Raw genomic sequence first — 22,128 nt, forward strand, 5'->3', positions numbered from 1 at the left:
CAAGCCCCGGTGCATGTCCTTTTATTTTAAATTATGACATCCATATATGTATTATTTACTTGTGCATTACGTTTCAGGAGTTGTTTGGAAACCTAGTTGCATTATCCCTATGTTGCCTTGAGTTATACTAGTATGTATAGGACGATAGAAGTGCTATGCTTAACGGTTCTCGGTAGAAGACGAGTGATCTCTTGTCACTCACGAGATGTAGGATGTTTAGAAGCCGAGTAATTTCCGGTTACTCGCGAGATATAAGATATATTCATATTCTAGTATTTGAGTGTGAATTTGATATAGAATGACCGGAGAATTGAGACCGGACGGGAAATGATGAGGATGCATAGGTATGGCAGCAGGACAGGGTTCCTGGGTGTCTTAGTCCCGTCTGTGTCAATTAAGGACCGGTTGTTGTCGGCAGTGCTGATCGGGGATTGAACTATACTAGCCGCATACCGGGAGTAGGAGGTAGTCGAAACCGGTAAGCCGAGTACTGCCTTACTTCGAAAATACAGGAACCCACACCCAACTCCTGGGGTAGTCGAGTAGTCGCGGAGAATTGGGGATGCATCTGTTTACTTTTGGTGGTCTCAAGTTGAGCTCGGCTAACCATATGTCGTTGGGCTGGTTCCTATAGTTCGAGGCGGGGAGGGGAAAAGTTGGTGCGTGGGGTCCGACGGGGCCTATGTGTGCCGTGTTGGTTAGGTCTACCTTGCAAGGTTAAATCGGATCGATTCTCCGTGTCTCGCGGTTATGAGAGCCTTGATCTCTTTGCTGCATCGTAGCAAAATGTTAGAATGTGAGTTGTGTGTGTGTATATATATATATATATATATATATATATATATATATATATATATATATATATATAATGTTGAACACATTGAATTATTTGATTTGCACCACCATGTTTGCTATAGTGGGGTTCATGCAAATATTAGATTAGAGTTAATTTATATAGAATCGGGGGCTAAAATAATGAAAGTAAGGAATTACTTTAGTCGCTTTTTCTGCAAAATAACCACCAGCCAAATGCCTTGCAAGTCTAGGTATATGGCCTAAGTTATAACCACTGGTCGGGTAAGTCTTGCTGAGTATTAGTTGCTCAGGGTTTGTTGCCACAACTATTTTAGGACCCACGGGGGTAGACTTTTGTCCTTGCTGCGCCAAGTTTATCCGCCTGGACGTGGAGGGTTGGAGCGTCGATGGTCCAGACCATTAGTTAGCTCATGAAATTGCACGCTCTTGGGCAATGTGTGTAATTCTTTTCATGTCTATGTCTCGTAGTTGCCGGATTTTATATTTATCCAACTTTGGTGGATTTGTCATGTAAATTATTTATGTATTAAAACTCGGTTTGTAAAAATTTGTGTTTCGTGCTATGTGTTGCATTATTATTATTTAAGTATTGTCATATCGTACCATCTGCGCCCACTTTCGTGTGGGACTACCGGTGTTATTTCGATCGGGCTGTCGGTTGAGAAAGGATCGCCAAATTAAGCCATTAAGCTAATGCGCCCGATGTGTTCAAATAATGGCCATTACGCTTAATTTGGAGTCTTAATTTGGCGGTTCTATCACAGCTGGTATTAGAGCCGAAACACACTGGGGGAGGTACGGGCATGACTAATTTCAAGGTTTTTAAAATATAGAAATGAATTTCTAGCTTTGGATGAAAAATCGCTTAGTTGCGCCATATAGATGTTGTAGTAAACCCTATATAGTACATGATTAAAACTATAGTTGGTGGCAATATAATTATATTCACCGACTTCCAGCACTTTAGTTTTTCCCTTTAAACTTACTTTCTTGCACAACCAACAATTTCATTTTTGTCGGGGCCTTTTCATGAGTGCTGGCATGAAGGGTCCGGTTATATGTAGTCTGTGATTTTTCTGCAGGTACCCTAACAAGCGCTTGCGTAAGTTAAGATGAGTATGAATCAGCTAGATATATATAATAGGGAGAGTACGTATGTATGCCACCGAATGTCCACGCCTATGGCCCTATATTGGTTGGCAAGTTTTTCTTGGAAAGGACGTAGGGCGAGCATGCATCCTGTTTTGTCTTGTTTTGGATTTTTCCCCGTGGGGTTAATTGGGGTGTGAGTCTAAAACCTTAAGGACCCTCATAGAAGAAGTTGTGTCATAAGGTTTTACGGGTATGTCATAAATATTACAGATTTAGAACCCTTACGAAGTCATTGCCAGCCAGACCGGGTAGACACTGTCTGGTAGTTCAAATGTGTTGCGCGGACAGTCCGGTCAGGACACGCGGACGGTTCGCCGGCCATTGAGGAAAAACACACACAGAACCATCTGAAACTGAGTTGGGTTGACATTTTGTGAAGCGGACAGTCCGCTAAATGGTAGCGGACGGTCCGGTGAGCTGAAATTCCTACATTGCGGACGGTCCGCCCTAGTAAACCGGACAGTCTGCCATACATTTTTTGGCTGGACCAGGGCAGCCCGGTCAGACCGATTAACTGAGCCGGTCGGACCGCCTGGCCCCGCCTGCAAGCGTCACACATAATTGTTTTGAAGCTCTATATTATGTAATGTGCTATGCATAGAAAGATTAGTTACTATCGGGATTGTTTTAATTAATCTAGATGGTGGAACTAATCCTGTCTTGGATAAATGCAGAATGTCAGACGATGCTGCCGGAGCGCCACCGGCACCTCCTAATTTGGCTCAGGCCATTGCGGCCATGCTCACCAGACGCAATGAGTAGACGTCACTTCTTCGAGAGATTATGGAGCAGGGCAGAGCGCAGCGGCACGAGCATCACCACCAGCCAGTTGTCCCTGGGTATGAGCGGTTCCTAAGCACCCAGCTGCCGCTGTTCCACAAAGCCGATGAGCCACTGGAAGCAGATAGTTGGCTCCGGACCATAGAGCCCAAATTCACCCTGCACCCGTACAATGATGGCGACCAGGCAGGATTTGCAACCCAGCAGCTCAGGGGTCCTGCACGCACCTAGTGGGACAATCATGTGGCCATGTTTCCCGCCGGCACTCGGTTCACCTAGGCACAATTCAAGGAGGCTTTCAGGGCACATCATATCCCTGCAGGGGTCATCCGCAGGAAGCTCACCGAGTTCTTGGCCCTGAAACAGGGTGACAACAGTGTCCTACAGTATGCCCACGCCTTCAACAATTTATCGCAGTATGCGGGCTATCACAAGGACACAGATGAGAAGAAGCAAGCTTGTTTCAGGCAGGGGCTTAGCAGCAAGCTCCAGGATCTCCTGGCCATGGTTAAATTTGACACTTTCAGTGAGCTTGTCAATGGGGCTATCATTCAGGAAGATGCCCACTTGGCTCACAAGGTAGAGAAGAAGAGGAAGGCGCCGGCAGCGGGATCTTCGAGCAGCGCTCCTCAGAGATTCCGTCTGGTACAGTCGGGCCCACAGAGAGCCCCTTTTAAGCACCAGCCACAGCAACAATGGGGGTATCGGCCACCCCAGTACACACAGCCTCAGGGGACGGTCAGACCTCCTATTCCTCAGCAGAGCGAGCAGAAGGTCTGGGTGCAACAGCCGGGGATGCGCCCCAATTTGTTTCCGTGCTACAACTGTGGGCAAGTGGGTCACTTTGCACGGAACTGCCCGATGCCACCAAAGCAGGGCCAGCAGTCCGTTCAGCAGAGCCAGAAGCAGAACGTGGATCATTTCAAGCCGGTGCAAGTGCACTACACCACTCTCGAGGATATTCCTAAGGGAGCTCCAGTGATGGCAGGTACGTTCTCAGTAAACGATCAACCCGTTATAGTATTATTTGATTCAGGGGCATCTCATACTTTTATTAGCAAAGAATGTGCGGTTAGATTGGGACTGAAGATAGAGAGCATGCCCAAGCCGTACCATATTCACTCACCCGGGGGAAAGTTGATCTCTAATCAGTTTGTCAAGCAAGTACCCCTGCATTTGCATGGAAATTTTTTTCCTACAGCCCTGATAATGTTACCAACACAAAGGATAGATATTATATTGGGCATGAACTGGATGGAGGGTCAGGGAGTTATTCTGGACACGACCTCACAATCTGTGCACTGTGCACATCAAATCTTCTATTCATGGTAGTATGACCTTGAACTTGAGGGATCACATATCAGTGACTCCTACGGTGAATCAGGTTGAGGGCAAGAATTTGGCTGACATACCAGTGGTATGTGAGTATCCGGATGTATTCCCGGAGGATCTGCCAGGCATGCCACCTGACCGCAAGGTGGAGTTTGCTATTGAGTTGCAACCGGGCACGTCACCCATCTCTAGGAGACCTTATCGGATGCCAGCAAATGAACTAGCTGAGTTAAAGAAGCAGCTGCAGGAATTACTTGATAAGGGGTATATCTGTCCTAGCACTTCACCTTGGGGCTGTCCAGCACTCTTTGTTAAAAAGAAAGATCAAAGCCTCAGGTTGTGTGTGGACTACATACTTTTGAATGCCGTCACAATCAAGAATAAATACCCACTCCCCCGAATTGACATCCTGTTTGATCAGCTATTCGGGGCTCGGGTATTTTCAAAAATTGATCTCCGCTCTGGTTATCATCAGATAAAAATTAGAGCTGAGGATATTCCCAAGACGGCTTTCTCCACCAGGTATGGGCTTTATGAGTACCTGGTCATGTCTTTTGGGCTAACAAATGCCCCTACTCATTTCATGTATCTCATGAACTCGGTATTCATGCCTGAGTTGGATAAATTTGTCATGGTTTTCATTGACGACATTCTTATATATTCCAAGAATGAAGAAGAACATGCTGAGCACCTTCGCATTGTTCTCCAGCATCTCAGAGAGCATAAGTTATATGCTAAATTCAGTAAATGTGATTTCTGGCTCAAGGAGGTTCAATTCTTGGGCCATATTGTCTCTGAGGCGGGTATTTCTGTGGACCCCAGCAAAATTCAAGATGTATTGAATTGGAAGACTCTAGAGTCTATTTCAGAGATCCGGAGTTTCCTTGGGCTAGCAGGTTATTATCGCCGGTTTGTACCGGACTTTTCGAAAATTGCTAGACCCATGACTGAATTACTCAAAAAAGTGGTGAGATTTAACTGGGATGACAAATGTGAGTAAGCTTTTCAGACTCTGAGAAAGCTTCTGACGTTTGTCCCTGTCCTCGCTCAGCCGGATATTACCCGGCCTTTTGATGTGTATTGTGATGTATCAGATACGGGTCTCGGCTACATTCTCATTTCTGTTTGTCTTCGTCGGATATTATTCGGCCATTAATACTTGCAGCGGCGGATGTACAGGGGGGGCTGGGGGGCTCCAGCCCCCCCTAAAGCAACTAATCACACTTAAAATACTATAGCAAAAACATTAAATCACCATTAAATCTTCATACAAATTAACAACTCCATTGATTCAGCCCCCCTTGTCCCCCATCCTACCTCCGCCACTGAATACTTGTTGTGATGCATCAGGTATGGGCCTAGGCTGCGTCCTTATGCAGGATCAGCAAGTGATTGCTTACGCCTCCCGAGCACTCCGCCGGCATGAGGAAAATTATGCAACCCATGATTTGGAGCTAGCAGCAGTGGTATATGCATTAAAGATCTGGCGCCATTATCTTTTGGGCAATCCAGTGCATATATACTCAGACCACAAGAGTTTGAAGTATATTTTTACCCAGAGCGAGCTGAATTTGCGCCAGAGACGGTGGTTAGAGTTGATCAAAGACTTTGACTTGGAGATTCATTATCACCCGGGCAAGGCAAATGTTGTTGCCGATGCACTGAGTCGCAAGGCGAGTTGCAGCTGCGTCTCAGCTACAGTTTTGCATGAAACCTTGTGCCAAGAAATGGAGAAGATGAATCTAGCCATTGTAGCTGAGGGTACGCTTACCAACCTTATCCTCACTCCCACACTTCGAGATCAGATTATTGCTCTTCAGAAAAGTGATGGGGGCATGGGCAAGATTAGACAAAGGGTCAGTGAAAATGATCCCAGAGTTCAGTGTTTTCATCAATATGCCCTAGAGGCAATCATATTTCCTTGTATTCATGGTTAATAAAGTGTACCTTGAATATTCATGGATGACAACTTGTATTGATTAATGCTTATGTGAAGTATTTGTGAAACTCTATACTTGTATGAATATTCTAAAATATTCCTAGTCGGAGTTCATGTGAGGACACACATGAATATTAGACTAGCACATGTATTAGTTGATTGACTACGTTTCACAAGTCATGGACATGGGGATGTCAAACTAATAATGTGGGCTCATGTGAGACATGAGACTGAACTGACCCAACACGAAATAATGACTTCTCATTACACAATATGTACGCTGTGTCCTAAGACCTGAGATCGTCGTATGTACTCAAGATGTGAACCGACTTACTTAAGAGTCATCAAATGCTGCACCGTAACAGGGTAGTCATAAAGGTGGCTTTCGGGTCTGTCAAGAAGTATGCTGTGAGACATAGTCGGTCAAGATGGGATTTGCCCCTCTCTACAAGAGAGAGATATCTCTGGGTCCCTCGAGTGATTCGGATCAGGAAATGCATGGTCATGCTGGGGTTAAGAGTTAACCAAGTATTCCGAATCATAGGATCGAGAAAGAGTGGTCGGCTTTAAACTAGACCAAATATCGTGAGGCAAAGGGAACAACATGTATATGATATTGTGACGGCTTGTCTGATATGATCTTTGTGTGCGTATAGGAGTTGACATGTCTTACTAGATGCCACTGTCTACTATTGGGCCGAGTAAGAGTACTCGGGCCATGTCTATTCGCATATGAGCCCATAGGGTCACACACTTAAGGGAAAGAAGCCTGATAAGGATGAGATCCGAATTAGACTGGGCTTTGGTGCACTAATGGGCCTTTTCGGTCCAAAAGGGGGCGCCCAAGGTGGGGTCCAAGGCAGCCCACCTAAGGGGCTATATAAACACAAGGAGGGGGGCGCCTAGGCCTTTTACTATTCATAGTTAATGTTCACGTGAACAATAACGCCACCGTGAACAGTAGCCGCGTCGTGCTACAGTGCCGCCCCTCCTTCGCGCCCAAGCCCTAGGTCGCCTTCACGGACCTAGTAGTCCGGATCGCGATGCTTCTTCCCGTACGTGTGGATACCTTGGAGGTGCCGCATCTGCTACACAAGGACGAGCCGCACGAGAGGAGGTTCTCGCAACTGCACTGCCGGCTTCCATCTGCAATATACCGACACGCTACAGAAGTTCCGCAACCGCACATCTAGTGGTAATCCCGTGATCTATAACTGCAGTAATCCTGGTTTATGCGGTAGAAAATTTTTGTTTTTGCTACCCCATATTCCTACAGCGGTATCAAGAGCCCGTGCTATCTCGTTATAGATTCAGATATGTGCATATGGAGATATGCGTAGTTTCAGATCGATCTATGACCCAGTTTCGTAAACTAGCTGCGAAGGTTCTGCAACGACATACTCCTACCGGTCGGTTTTCCGCCATCGGAGTTAAGTGATGCACATAAACCCGGTCGCTGCGGTTGGAGATCAATGTGATTGGTCGAATCGAAACTTAGGGCATAATCCAGATGCATGAGATGCATAGGGCAGTAGATTGGATTTACTGCGAATTCTGTTTTGTTGCAAAAGCGTGTTTTACAGTAAAACAGTCATAACTTTTGCATACGAACTCGGATTTAGGCGAATTTTATATCGATTTGTATCTACAGAAAAAGTTAGACTTGGTTCAGAACAGCACCGATGTTTTCGCGAAATTTAGATTTGCAAAATTTGGCCCATAATATAGAGTTTTCGGGGTTTTAAGTTCGGACGTCGGAATTGCATAACTCTGTTTTGCAGGTTTTGTGATCGGTATGGCCTCTATGTGTATGTGATGCATGTGTGTAATGGTTTCATGACCTGCGTGTCGTGATTATGACAATTCGGCCAGAGCCATATGAATTGTTGCATTTGATGTAATGGCCTGCGTGCCAACCTGTGATGATCCAAGTCGTGAATGTAATTTTATTTACTAGCTATTAGGTGTAATAGCAAGTTCTAGTTCTTGGAGTTTTCATCACATGATGGATGGTGCACATGTACATGGAGATAGAGATCAACATGGTGAAAAAGTTCCATGAAGATGGAGATCTACATGGCGAACAAGTTCTATGGAGATGGAGATCACCAGAAGAACAAGGGCCATACTGATTCACAATTATGTGCTTGCCGTTCTTGACGTTTTACTACTACGTGCGTCAGAGTAGAAGTAGAACAATCCCTCACAAATTTTGAGCTATCATGCCCTACCAACTAAACCTTGCACTGTCACATGTCTTGTACGATTGGTGGTGGGTCTATGAAATTAGGGCGCCACTGGTTTTCCTTGACTAGACAGGCTGTATCGGATACATGCATGCATAAAGGGTTGGTTAGCTTGACAAAGTCATCTTAACGGTTAAGGACCTAGGGGCATAAAGGTTGGGAGCGAGACATGGAGATGTCACCCAACAACAAGAGTCATATGTGATATGATTAGCAAAGAGTTGCTTACCGATCTATCTAGTCTTCTAATGGTGATGCTAAAGCTCACTAGTCGACTTGATAGTTGTGGGTCTTGAATTGCTAAGAATCAATAGAGGGATATTGATTTTAGTGGGAGTAATTTATGTTAATTGCTTAATATCGTTTACTCCATCATGAATACGTTTGTCTTAGTATTTTGCATTATTATTTTGTTGTAGATCATGGTCCGCAATAACACCCAATCCTTTTCATTGCGTTCGGTCCTTGAGAAGGACAAACTGAATGGGACTAACTATGCGGATTGGATCCGCAACCTGAGAATTGTTCTCAGGGCAGAGAAAAAGGAAGATGTTCTAGATACCCCATTACCAGAAGAGTTTGCTGATGATGCACCTGCTGAGGAAAAGACTGCTTACAGAAAGGCTTGTGACAACAACCTTGAAATAAGCTGCCTTATGCTCGCTTGCATGGAACCTGACATACAGATGCAGTTCGAGACAAACCATGAGGCACACGATATGATCGTGGCGCTTCAGGACATGTTTCAAACTCAGGCCAAGACTGAAAGGTTCAATGTGTCCAAGGCCTTTGTCGAGAGCAAACTGGCAGAAGGCGCTGCAGTGGGTCCGCATGTAATCAAGATGGTTGGTTACACACAGAGGTTGGAGAAGCTGGGCTTCCCACTTGGCCAAGAGTTGGCCACTGATTTCATTCTCGCCTCTTTACCGCCAAGCTATGGGAACTTCATCTCGAACTACCATATGCATGGGGCTGAAAAGGGCCTGACTGAACTGTGTGGAATGCTCAAGACAGCAGAGAGTGACATCAAGAAGAGCACAAGCGGCGGCCATGTGATGGCTGTCCAGAACAAGCATGCTTTCAAGAAGAAAGGTTCTTCTTGGAAGAAGAAGGGCAAGGCTAAGGTTGCGAACCCCAAGCCAAACCCTACACCCAAGGCTAAACCTGGACCAGCTGCAGACAAGGAGTGCTTTCATTGTCACCAGCCAGGACACTGGAAGAGGAACTGCAAGCTGTACCTAGCCACACAGAAGAATCGTTCTTCCACCTCGGGTACGCTTGTTGTTCATATTACAGAAATATTTCTCGCTGACTCTTATGTTAATTCCTGGGTATTTGATACCGGATCGGTTGCTCATATATGCAATTCGATGCAGGGAATGACAAAGAGTAGAAGCGTTGAAAGAGGAGAAGTTTACTTCCGCGTCAGCAATAATGCAAGAGTTGCTGCTGTGGCCGTCGGGACGATGCAACTTCACCTACCGTCAGGATTTGTCTTGGAGCTTAGTAATTGTTATTTTGTTCCTAGTTTGAGTTGAAACATTCTGTCTCCTTCATGTTTGATGAAGGATGGTTATTCTTTTGCGAGTGAAAACAATGGTTGTACTATCTCTAAGAATAATATGTTTGTGGCTTTTGCGTCCATTGTGAATGGGCTATTTGTTTTAAATCTTGATGATTCACCTATCTGTAATATTAATGCTAAAAGGCCTCGGCTTGCTGATTTGAATCCTACCTACATGTGGCATTGTCGTCTCGGTCATATAAGCGAGAAACGCATGAAGAAGCTCCATTTGGATGGACTTCTAACTTTGTTTGATTTTGAGTCATACGAGACATGCGAAGCTTGTTTGCTAGGCAAGATAACCAAGATGCCATTCACAGGTTTTCCAGAGAGAGCATCAGACTTACTGGAACTCGTACATACCGATGTATGTGGACCAATGAGCTCGATTGCTAGAAGTGGATTCCAATACTTCATAACTTTCACTGATGACTTGAGTAGATATGGCTATGTCTACTTGATGAAGCATAAGTCTGAAACTTTTGAAAAGTTCAAAGAATTTCAGAGTGAAGTTGAAAATTAGTGTGGCAAGAAAATTAAAGCTTTACGATCTAATTGTGGAAGCGAATATCTGAGCCACGAGTCTAGCAATCATCTAAAGAGTTGCGGAATTGTTCCACAACTTACGCCGCCTGGAACACCTCAGAGAAACGGTGTGTCTAAGCGACGTAATCGAACTCTGTTGGACATGGTTAGATCAATGATGAGCCAGTCGGACCTACCGTTATCATTTTGGGGTTACGCTCTAGAAACAGCAGCTTTCACATTAAATAGGGTGCCATCAAAATCCATAGATAAGACACCATATGAGATATGGACTGGCAAGTCTCCCAGTTTGTCTTTTCTAAAGATTTGGGGTTGTGAAGCATATGTCAAACGACTCCAGTCTGACAAGCTTGCACCCAAATCGGATAAGTGCATATTCATGGGATACCCAAAGGAGACCTTAGGGTATTACTTCTACAATCGATCTGAGGGCAAAGTGTTTGTCGCTCGGAACGGAGTTTTCCTAGAGAAAGAGTTTCTCAAAGGAGAGAAAAGTGGAAGAACGGTGTAACTCGAAGAAGTTCGAGATGAGCCAATAGGACAAGACTCTACAAGTGACGCTAATGTAGCTGAACAAGTTGAGATGCCTATGGAAACAGAAGCACCTCCGCAACCACGAAGGTCAGCAAGGCTCCGCGCAGCACGGGAATTATTATTGTTAGACAATGATGAGCCTGCGACATATGCAGAGGTGATGGCAGACCCTGACTCCGAGAGATGGCAAGATGCCATGAAATCCTAAATAGAATCCATGAAGGAAAATCAAGTTTGGAACTTGATAGACCCGCCTGATGGTGTGAGAACGATAGAGTGCAAATGGATCTATAAGAAGAAGAAAGATATGGATGAAAATATTCACATCTATAAAGCTCAACTTGTCGCAAAAAGTTTTCGACAAGTTCAAGGAGTTGACTACGACGAGACTTTCTCGCCCGTAGCGATGCTTAAATCTATTCGGATTATTCTAGCTATTGCTGCATATTTCGATTATGAAATATGGCAGATGGATGTCAAAACAGCTTTCCTCAATGGAAATCTGATTGAGGACGTGTATATGATGTAGCCCGAGGGTTTTGTCGATCCGACCAATGCTGGAAAGATATGCAAGCTTCAAAAATCCATTTATAGATTAAAGCAAGCATCTCGGAGTTGGAATATTTGTTTTGATGAAGTAGTTCAAGGGTTTGGCTTCATTAAAAACGAAGAAGAAGCTTGTGTTTACAAGAAGGAAAGTGGGAGCTCTGTTGCATTTCTAATCTTCTATGTAGATGACATACTGCTAATTGGAAATAATATTCCTATGCTTGAGTCCGTAAAGACTTCACTGAAAAATAGTTTTTCGATGAAGGATTTAGGAAAAGCAGCATACATACTGGGCATCAAGATCTATAGAGATAGATCAAAGAGGCTTATAGGATTAAGCCAAGATACTTACATTGACAAAGTGTTGAAGCGGTTCAACATGGAAGAGGCAAAGAAAGGGTTCTTGCCTATGTCACATGGCATACATCTTAGCAAGACTCAGTGTCCTACGACGACTGATGAGCGAGAGCGCATGAGCAAAGTTCCATATGCCTCAGCAATTGGATCTATCATGTATGCAATGATAAGTACACGCCCAGATGTTTCTTATGCTCTAAGTGTTACGAGCAGATACCAGTCTGATCCGGGTGAGAGTCACTGGACAGCTGTGAAGATCATTCTTAAGTACTTAAGAAGAACTAAGAATGTGCTTTTGGTCTATGGAGGTGAGGAAGAGCTCGTTGTAACGGGTTACACCGATGCTAGCTTCCAAACTGACAAAGATGATTCAAAGTCCCAATCAGGTTACGTGTTCACAATAAATGGTGGTGCTGTTAGCTGGAAGAGTTCCAAGCAGGAGACGGTGGCCGATTCTACGACAGAGGCCAAGTACATCGTAGCTTCGGAAGCTGCGAAGGAAGGTGTTTGGATAAGGAAGTTCCTTATTGAGCTTGGTGTGTTCCCTAATTCCTCTAGCCCGCTGGATCTCTACTGTGACAACAGTGGAGCCATTGCGCAAGCCAAGGAGCCAAGGAATCACCAGAAGAGCAAACACGTTATGCGGCGATTTCATCTCATTCGAGAGTTCATCGATCGGGGTGAGATCAAAATATGCAAAATACACACAGACCTGAACATTTCAGATCCATTGACAAAACCCCTTCCACAGCCCAAGCATGAGAGGCACACAAGAGCAATGGGTATTAGATACATTCTGGATTGACTCTAGTGCAAGTGGGAGACTGTTGGAAATATGCCCTAGAGGCAATCATATTTCCTTGTATTCATGGTTAAGAAAGTGTACCTTGAATATTCATGGATGACAACTTGTATTGATTAATGCTTATGTGAAGTATTTGTGAAACTCTATACTTGTATGAATATTCTAAAATGTTCCTAGTCGGAGTTCATGTGAGGACACACATGAATATTAGACTAGCACATGTATTAGTTGATTGACTACGTTTCACAAGTCATGGACATGGGGATGTCAAACTAATAATGTGGGCTCATGTGAGACATGAGACTGAACTGACCCAACACGAGATGATGACTTCTCATTACACAATATGTACGCTGTGTCCTAAGACCTGAGATCGTCGTATGTACTCAAGATGTGAACCGACTTACTTAGGAGTCATCAAACGCTGCACCGTAACAGGGTAGTCATAAAGGTGGCTTTCGGGTCTGTCAAGAAGCATGCTGTGAGACATAGTCGTTCAAGATGGGATTTGTCCCTCTCTACAAGAGAGAGATATCTCTGGGCCCCTCGAGTGATTCAGATCAGGAAATGCATGGCCATGCTGGGGTTAAGAGTTAACCAAGTATTCCGAATCACAGGATCGAGAAAGAGTGGTTGGCTTTAAACTAGACCAAATATCATGAGGCAAAGGGAACAGCATGCATATGATGTTGTGGCGGCTCATCTGATATGATCTTTGTGTGTGTATAGGAGTTGACATGTCTTGCTAGACGCCACTGTCTACTATTGGGCCGAGTAAGAGTACTCGGGCCATGTCTATTCGCATATGAGCCCATAGGGTCACACACTTAAGGGAAAGAAGCCTGATAAGGATGAGATCCGAATTAGACTGGACTTAGGTGCACTAATGGGCCTTTTCGGCCCAAAAGGGGGCGCCCAAGGTGGGGCCCAAGACAGCCCACCTAAGGGGCTATATAAACAGATGGAGGGGGCGCCTAGGCCTTTTACTATTCATAGTTACTGTTAACGTGAACAATAACGCCTCCGTGAACAGTAGCGCGGGGCGCCACAGTGCCGCCCCTCCTTCGCGCCCAAGCCCTAGGTCGCCTTCACGGACCTAGCAGTCCGGATCACGATGCTTCTTCCCGTACGTGAGGATACCTTGGAGATGCGCATCTGCTGCACAAGGACGAGCCGCACGAGAGGAGGTCCTTGCAACTGCACTGCCGACTTCCATCTACACTACACCGACGCGCTACAAAAGTTCCGCAACCGCGCATCTAGTGGTAATCCCATGATCTATAACTGCAGTAATCCTGGTTTATACGGTAGAAAATTATTGTTTTTGCTACCCCATATTCCTACAGGTGTTATGGTTCAAGAATCGATTAGTGGTACCTACTCCGTCGCCGGTCGCCGCCACGTGCCGGCCGTCGAACCTATTTGCCCCGCCAGCCTCGCACACCGCATTGAAGTCCATCCATCTCCCCTGAACCAGCCCTGTGCTCACTCTTTCTCTCTCCCTCGTTCACTCTCCTTCCTCCAGACGCCATGGACGGAGCTTGAGCGGATCGACGTCGCCGGCCGAATCCGCGAGCTTCCCTCCATGGATTTCAAATCCACCGCACTCGAAGCTCAACCACCTCCATAGCTCCCTCCTCAACCCCTCCAACCATAGCCCCGACCTCCACCTCGTCGGGAATCTCGGATTCCCCGGCCGTCAGTCTGAGTTTCATCCAAACTCGACCTCACCGTGGAACTTCATCGTTCGGGCACCGTTTCCTTCGCCCAAGGGCTCAAATCGATTTTAAGTGAGTCGCTAATGCTAAAGCTCCCCTCGTTCCTCCACGTTCACGTTGTTTCCACGCACGTTCTCAATGATGTCGTCGTGAGCGTCCGGGTCGCATGTCGCCGCCTATGCTCGGCTCGATTTCTGCGCGTATGTCACCCATGCCCGTGTGCGCCTCGTCTAGCAGATGGTGTGGTGCTAGTCTCGCCGTCGGTCGGGCCACCGTCGGTGAGAACGACGTGCGGTGCCGCGGCGTCGGCCTAGCTCTTTTGCATGCCGTCAGCCTGCGCTGAGTCAAGGGGTGGGTCACGGACGGTCTGACTAGGAGGGCCGGACAGTCCGCAAGTTAGGTTAGACGTTGTCCAGAGAAGTTGTTGTCTTTGATGGTTTCACAGAATTGAACTGCGGATGGTCCGCTATTGGAGAGCGGACAGTCCGCCGTAGAGTTCGAAATTTGTCCAGAGACGATGTTGTCTCTGGTGGGTTTCGCAGGATTGAACTGTGGACGGTCTGCTATTGGAGAGCGGACAGCCCGCCGTAGAGTCTAGAATTTTGTCCAGAGACGTTGTCGTCTTTGGTGGATTGGCAGAATGAACTGCGGAAAGTCCGCTAAGGGGGGCCGGACGGTCCGCCGTAGAGTTTAAAATTTGTCCAGAGGCATCGATGCCTCTGGTGGTTTTGCGGAGTTGAACCGCGGACGGTCCGCTATTTTGGAGCGGACAGTCCGCCCTATAGTTTTGAAGTTTGTCCAGAGTCGTAGTTGGTTCTGGTGGGTCTGCGAAATTGTATTGCGGACGGTCCGCCATTTGGGCGCGGACAGTCCGCAAGACATTTCTGTTTAAAGTATAGTGATTATATAGTTTGAGTTGCACTCAATCATTTCATATATATTCGTGTAGCATCCGCAGTTGAGGACACCGTGTATGAGGTGATTGCAGCACCGCAGGAGCAGCCAGAGCAAGCCCAGGAGGAGAGGCGTGAGAACCCGGCCCAAGGCCCGTATGAGCCTAGCTCTGAGCAACAGCCCGAAGGCAAGCCCCGGTGCATGTCCTTTTATTTTAAATTATGACATCCATATATGTATTATTTACTTGTGCATTACGTTTCAAGAGTTGTTTGGAACCCTAGTTGCAATATCCCTAGGTTGCCTTTTGTTATACTAGTATGTATAGGACGATAGAAGTGCTATGCTTAACGGTTCTCGGTAGAAGACGAGTGATCTCTTGTCACTCGCGAGATGTAGGATGTTTAGAAGTCGAGTAATTTCCGGTTACTCGCGAGATATAAGATATATTCATATTCCAGTATTTGAGTGTGAATTTGATATAGAATGACTGGAGAATTGAGACCAGACGGGAAATGATGAGGATGCATAGGTATGGCATCTGGACAAGGTTCCTGGGTGTCTTAGTCCCGTCTGTGTCAATTAAGGACCGGTCGTTGTCGGCAGTGCTGATCGGGGATTGAACTGTACTAGCCGCATGCCGGGAGTAGGAGGTAGTCGAAACCGATAAGCCGAGTACTGCCTTACTTCGAAAATACAGGAACCCGCACCCAACTCCTTGCTGCATCGTAGCAAAATATTAGAATGTGAGTTGTATATATATATATATATATATATATATATATATATATATATATATATATATATATATATATATATATATATATATATATATATATAATGTTGAACACATTGAATTATTTGATTTGCACCACCATGTTTGCTATAGTTGGGTTCATGCAACTATTAGATTAGAGTTAATTTATATAGAATCGGGGGCTAAAATAATGAAAGTAAGGAATTACTTTAGTTGCTTTTTCTGCGAAATAACCACCAGCCAAATGCCTTTGCATGTCTAGGTATGTGGGCTAAGTTATAACCACTGGTCGGGTAAGTCTTGCTGAGTATTAGTTGCTCAGGGTTTGTTGCCACAACTATTTCAAGACCCGCAGGGGTAGACTTTTGTCCTTGCTGCGCCAAGTTTATCCGCCTGGACGCGGAGGGTTGGAGCGTCGATGGTCCAGACCATTAGTTAGCTCATGAAATTGCATGCTCTTGGGCAATGTGTGTAATTCTTTTCATGTCTATGTCTCGTAGTTGCCGGATTTTATATTTATCCAACTTTGGTGGATTTGTCATGTAAATTATTTATGTATTCAAACTCGGTTTGTAAAAATTTGTGTTTCCTGCTATGTGTTGCATTATTATTTTTCAAGTATTGTCATGTCGTACCATCTGCGCCCACCTTCGCGTGGGACTACCGGTGTTATTTCGATCAGGCCGTGGGTTGAGAAAGGATCGCCAAATTAAGCCATTAAGCTAATGCGCCCGATGTGTTCAAATGACGGCCATTACGCTTAATTTGGAGTCTTAATTTGGCGGTTCCCTTACAGTAGGGGCCTAAGAGATGTCGGCCACAAGATGGGGCTAGGACGGGGAAGAAGGATCGGAAAATTAAGGTTAGAATCACACTATGTAAGAAACAAACAAAGGGGACACACTCATAGAAAATGCGGAATTAAAACGCATCTCATATGACTGAAAGGAGATGCGGGTTGATAAGAAGTCTCCTATAATTGCGCTGTCAGAATCAAAGGACAACTCGCATCTCCTATGTACCCACGTAGGACTCGCATCTCCTATGTACCCACGTAGGAGACGTGAATTGACAAGCTGTGTTTCCAGAAGTCACTGCAACATATGTGACCTTATGTGACGAATAGTTCATGACAATAGACCAAAACGTAATAATATAGTTACTTTTATGACATTTTGTAAGGGAAGGCATGGTTTAGTGTCAAAATAAAATGTTTGTCGCTAAGACAAATTTGAAATCGTGATAAACTATTCCAAGGTCATATTGTGACGAATACTCTTCAAAAATCATGACAAACATGAAGTGTCACAAATTTATCATGATTGTTAATGGTCATAATTTTTTTTATTTTTTATTAGAATTACTTAATACTTATAAGATATTTAAATGCAATTACTTTAAACTTGAACTATGGGAGTGGTCAATAAGACATGTCAATTATTACCTTTCGCGTTAATAATTTTTCTCAACAACTTCCTCTCATTTTCGTTGAAAATTTTATAATAGAATATTTTTTATTCACCGTTGATCTTGTGAGATTAAAAATCACCAAAAAGTACCGATATATGACTGAAAAACGGAAATTGTCGTCTCCTACCGCGACCAAATAACGGCCCTTTGCTGGCCACACCCGGCCGCACACAGGCCGCACCTGGTTGCACACCCGGCCCGTAGCACTCCTGCACTGCCCGCGTGCGCCCATCAAAATTTGATCTCTCACTTATCTACCCATCACCCTAGGGATGAAAGCGGGAACGGGAAATTCCCTACCGACCCACACAGTATCATGAATTTACCAATCGAATACTATATTTTCTGGATAAAATGAAATCAGGAAAAAAATGGGAAAATTCATCAAAAACAGGATCAATATCGGTTGAGGGATTTTTACGACGGAATTCACGGATCATGCATTTCACTCGGTAAAATCCTGTCGGTATTCCCGAATTTAGAGAGTCAATTATGTGAGCAGCCCACCATACCGCACCCTGCAGCCCATGGCTGACGACGCATGTAGAATTCTCTCCAACCCCTAACCCCGGCTCCCTACCTGGCTGCAACCCTTGGTCCCATTCCCCATCGACCCCTCAATGCCCGTCGTCTCTCCATCTCATGTGGTCACGTGGAGTCACGCTCGGCGCTCGCGCGCCCGCCGCTGCCAGCTCCCCTCTTCGGCATTCCCATCCACTCAACCACCGCCGGTCCTTCACCCTATCCACTCCGCCGCTAGCCCACCTCACCCTTCATCTATGAGGGTGCTCATCCCATTTCTTTCTTATTAAAACAAGGCTTACTGGTATTACATTCATAAAGGAGGAGCTCATCCTGCCGACAAAACAAAGTAAATGACTTGGCGTAGAAGATTCTCATGCCACAATAAAGCAACCTTACCGTTCCGTGTATTGTGGGTACTACATGTGCGATCATATGCGGATGCAAGTGAGATACACCACTGATACCGAACGTGTAACGGGCTACTTTTTATTAGGGATAGATGCATATATGGATATTGTTTTTTACCATAACTAATGCTTGCTTAAATTTTTTATGGATTAAATAATTGCATAATCATATGATCTATCCTGAAAAGCACGATGGCTCGCTCCACAAGAAACAATTTTTAAATATAATCGACAATTTGTGCCGTCTCATTCTACATGAAGTGGTCAATGTGAGGGGCAATTTTTTTGACGAAGCATAAGAATTAGCAACAGACGATAATATAAAATACATTGGACTTCGTGAGTGAGTGGCACAATTAAGAGCACCATGCCGCCTCTAGTAGTGTTCCTAGGGAATAAGGGAGAAATATGTATTCAATGTGTATTTTAATGAAGTACTCTAATGATGTTTTATTTACATATAATTTAATTTTATATGTGTAAGTATTTTTATATATCAAACATATTTCATATCTCTGATCGTGAACTAGCTTGGTAGATTAAAATTGACCGGAACCCAAATTTTAATATAATAGCAGGAAATATAACAAAAAAATTTAAAATTTGAATCGGTGAATTTTTTTTGCGGGTTTGGGAAAACATTTCCAGAGGTGGGCCACCCCTCATCCGGCCCTGAAAATACATTTGTAGAGGATGATTACCCCTCACCCGTCCCTGAAAATCGATTTTTAGGGGCGGATCACCCCCACCCACCTGCCCCTAGATATGGATTTACAGGGATGGGCACCTTTTACCTGTATCTGCTAACAACATTTTTAGCCGTGAAAATTAGACGCACGTGCGCTACCCGCTCCAAAAATTCAGTTTTTACCCGCCTACAAATGCATTCTGTAGAAGTGTGCGTCGAGCACGGCACGAGGATGGAGATGGAACGGTTGATGATCAGAAGAGACTGCGGTGTGTGGCTGTTGATGAGCCATATGCATCGTCTATGGTGGTTGTGGCCTCCACGTCCAAATATTTGTGGCGGCCTGCGTTCGACGCGTCAGGACGTACGCGACGAAGCATTGCCTGTCAGAAAACTAATTTGGGCTATAGTCTGATCTGAAAAGGAAAAAAGATACCATGAAAGTAACGACCTGCCGGTGCCTTCATCCATCTTCTCCGAGTACTATAACAACAGAACCTAGGCGAATGAACAACCAGAGCCCTGACGACGTGACCGTAGATGCTAATCCTGATATGGTGTGCTAATTCGCGGATGCTAATGACATGCCCGCTCGCCTGTCATTTTTCCTTGCATGCATGCCCTTGTTTCATACTCATCCTGGTGTCTTACAAGAATTATAATAAGCAACTAGTAGTAGAGATTTAAACGTCCTGTGCAAGTATCTCTATACATCCTTAGTCGGTTACGTCTGTTGCTCTATATAATATGTAGTGATTCAGAGATAGACATCTCGTACATAGGTCGTGTCCTGCAAACACGCAGGCAGAGAATTGCGTTTTGCTCCTGTGTGGTTCTCTCCTCACCTGTTCTCCCCGATAGATCTGGACTTTTTGTTTTCAGATCAGATCCCCGGCGTATATAGTAGTTGGCAATCGATCGATCGACGACGCACTGCCCTAACCTGTCGGCGGCCGGCGATCTGCGAACAGAATTGCCCGGCGACTGACAACTGAAAAGAGGTAGTACAACACTCGACGACATTATTATTGAGTCCCGTTTGCTTCCGACGATATATAATTCTGAGATGACACTTTGCGCAGGGAAATCTTAGCTTCAATGCAATAATCACGAAGCAGGAGACATGGTGCAGCGCGAGGAGGTGATCATCAGCATGCGTGGTCTGTACCTGCACCACAACTGCCGGGGCCCAAGGGCGAACCAGGCGACGCTCCTGAACCCTCCCCTGATGGGCGAGCTTGCTGTTAACAACTGGACTGTCTACGACGGTCCGGGGCCTGATGCCAAGCTCGTCGCACGGGCGCAGGGCCTGCACATCAACGCCGGGAACTGGCACAACTCCTTCAGCCTAGTGTTCGAGGACGGAAGGTACCTGCAGGCAGGGATGACAATGTTCTTTTGCTTTGGGGAAAAATTGAAACTAATAATAATGCGCGACGGCCTTTGATGAACATAATTTCCAACGAATTCTTTCATGGATCCAGGGCTACTTGATTTTCGTATAGATAAACTCTTTGATTGATCCATGATTGTTGGGTTTTACTTCCATGTGAGATCTAGGTTCAAGGGGTCTACTTTGCAAGTGATGGGAGTAGTTGTTGAGCACGGCGAGTGGGCTATTGTTGGGGGAACCGGGGAGTTGGCCATGGCAACTGGAGTCATTTACAAAAGGTTTCATGAACACAATCAGGATGGGAATGTGATGGAACTTACCATCCAAGGATTCTGCCGCCGGCTCAACAACCATCTGCCATCGGTGAGAAATTAAATATCTACTAATTACATTAATAGTACATGCACTTCATTCAAGAAACTGACCTACATCTCTACTAACAAAACACCAGCAGGTCCCCTATGATACCCACATGATTGGGCCATGGGGTGGACATGGAGGGTCACCTAAGGACATCACAGAACCTCCAAAGCGTCTTGAAAGTATCACGGTTAAGAGTGGCGTGGTTATTGACTCAATTACGTTTACATACATCGACCAAACCGGCAAGAAGCACACTGCAGGTCCATGGGGCGGTTCTGGTGGCAGCCCATACAAGGTCAGTAGTGATGATATTTTTTTAATTTATTTGCCTTTTATGCAGAGTATAGAAATAAAAGAATTTGAGTCACTAGGAGCCAAAAGATTGTTATGATTACAAAATGATATCTAATTAATCTGTATTACTTATCACGCAGATCCAGCTTGCTGCCTCTGAGTTTGTCAAGGAAATCTCTGGAACATATGGAACGTTCGATGGTGCCACTGTTATAACTTCACTTAAAATTGTCACCAATGTTCAAACCTTTGGGCCTTGGTCGACGGAGATAGGGACTCCCTTCAGTGTTCCCGTGCAGAAGGGAAGTGGCATTGTGGGATTCTTTGCTCGTGCTGGGAAGTACCTTGATGCAATCGGTGTTCATGTTCACCATGTATAAAGAACATACAACATTGTTTTTTCGCAATAATATAGAACAGCCAACTTCTTTGTCATATTTCACTTTCTTTTGGTCCATCATTCTATTTGACAGTAATGCACAATGAATAAAAATAAGGATAGTCCTTTAGTTTATTCTGTTGACTTTGTTTGCTCCCCGAAGCAAACATTGTGCTGAATCATATCCATCCGTGAAGTTCCAGCATGCTGAACAATCTTTACCTGTCAGTAATAGTTCCTGTCTTTGAAGATCCTGACAAAAAAAAAAGGCTTGGGGCTAGCAGGGAAATTTTGAAGATCCTGACTTACTCTGGGGCGCTCCCTACTTGTCAGTAATGGCTTTTAATTAGATCTTGAAAGTAGCATTAGTACTTATCTGTTTAAGACTTAAGACCTGTGTATTGGAGATAGATGTGGACCAGAGAAAAAGTCAGAAAAAGGATCCGTGGCAAAAACTCTGTAAATTTGTTGCTTTATGAATAATGAAATTCGGGCAAGGCCCACAATGCGAAAAGAATAGTTCCTACCTTTAATTTTGTTGAGAGATGAAATTCCTAGTACAATTTTTTAGTCGGTAAGAAATCTTTACCTATTTGTATAATAAATACCTTCCTGTTTGT

General features: G+C 44.8%; 1 protein-coding gene across 1 annotated transcript; it reads left to right on the forward strand.

Moving 5' to 3' along the window:
• The first annotated feature begins 20,202 nt into the window (after positions 1-20,202).
• LOC120667874 (mannose/glucose-specific lectin-like) lies at positions 20,203-21,509 on the forward strand. Its single transcript, XM_039947865.1, has 4 exons — positions 20,203-20,447; positions 20,640-20,835; positions 20,924-21,130; positions 21,270-21,509. Exons 1-4 carry the CDS (start codon positions 20,203-20,205, stop codon positions 21,507-21,509), a joined length of 888 nt encoding a protein of 295 aa, XP_039803799.1.
• Positions 21,510-22,128: the final 619 nt, after the last annotated feature.

This window comes from Panicum virgatum, chromosome 3N (genome assembly GCF_016808335.1).
Source record: "Panicum virgatum strain AP13 chromosome 3N, P.virgatum_v5, whole genome shotgun sequence".
Lineage (NCBI taxonomy): Eukaryota > Viridiplantae > Streptophyta > Magnoliopsida > Poales > Poaceae > Panicum > Panicum virgatum.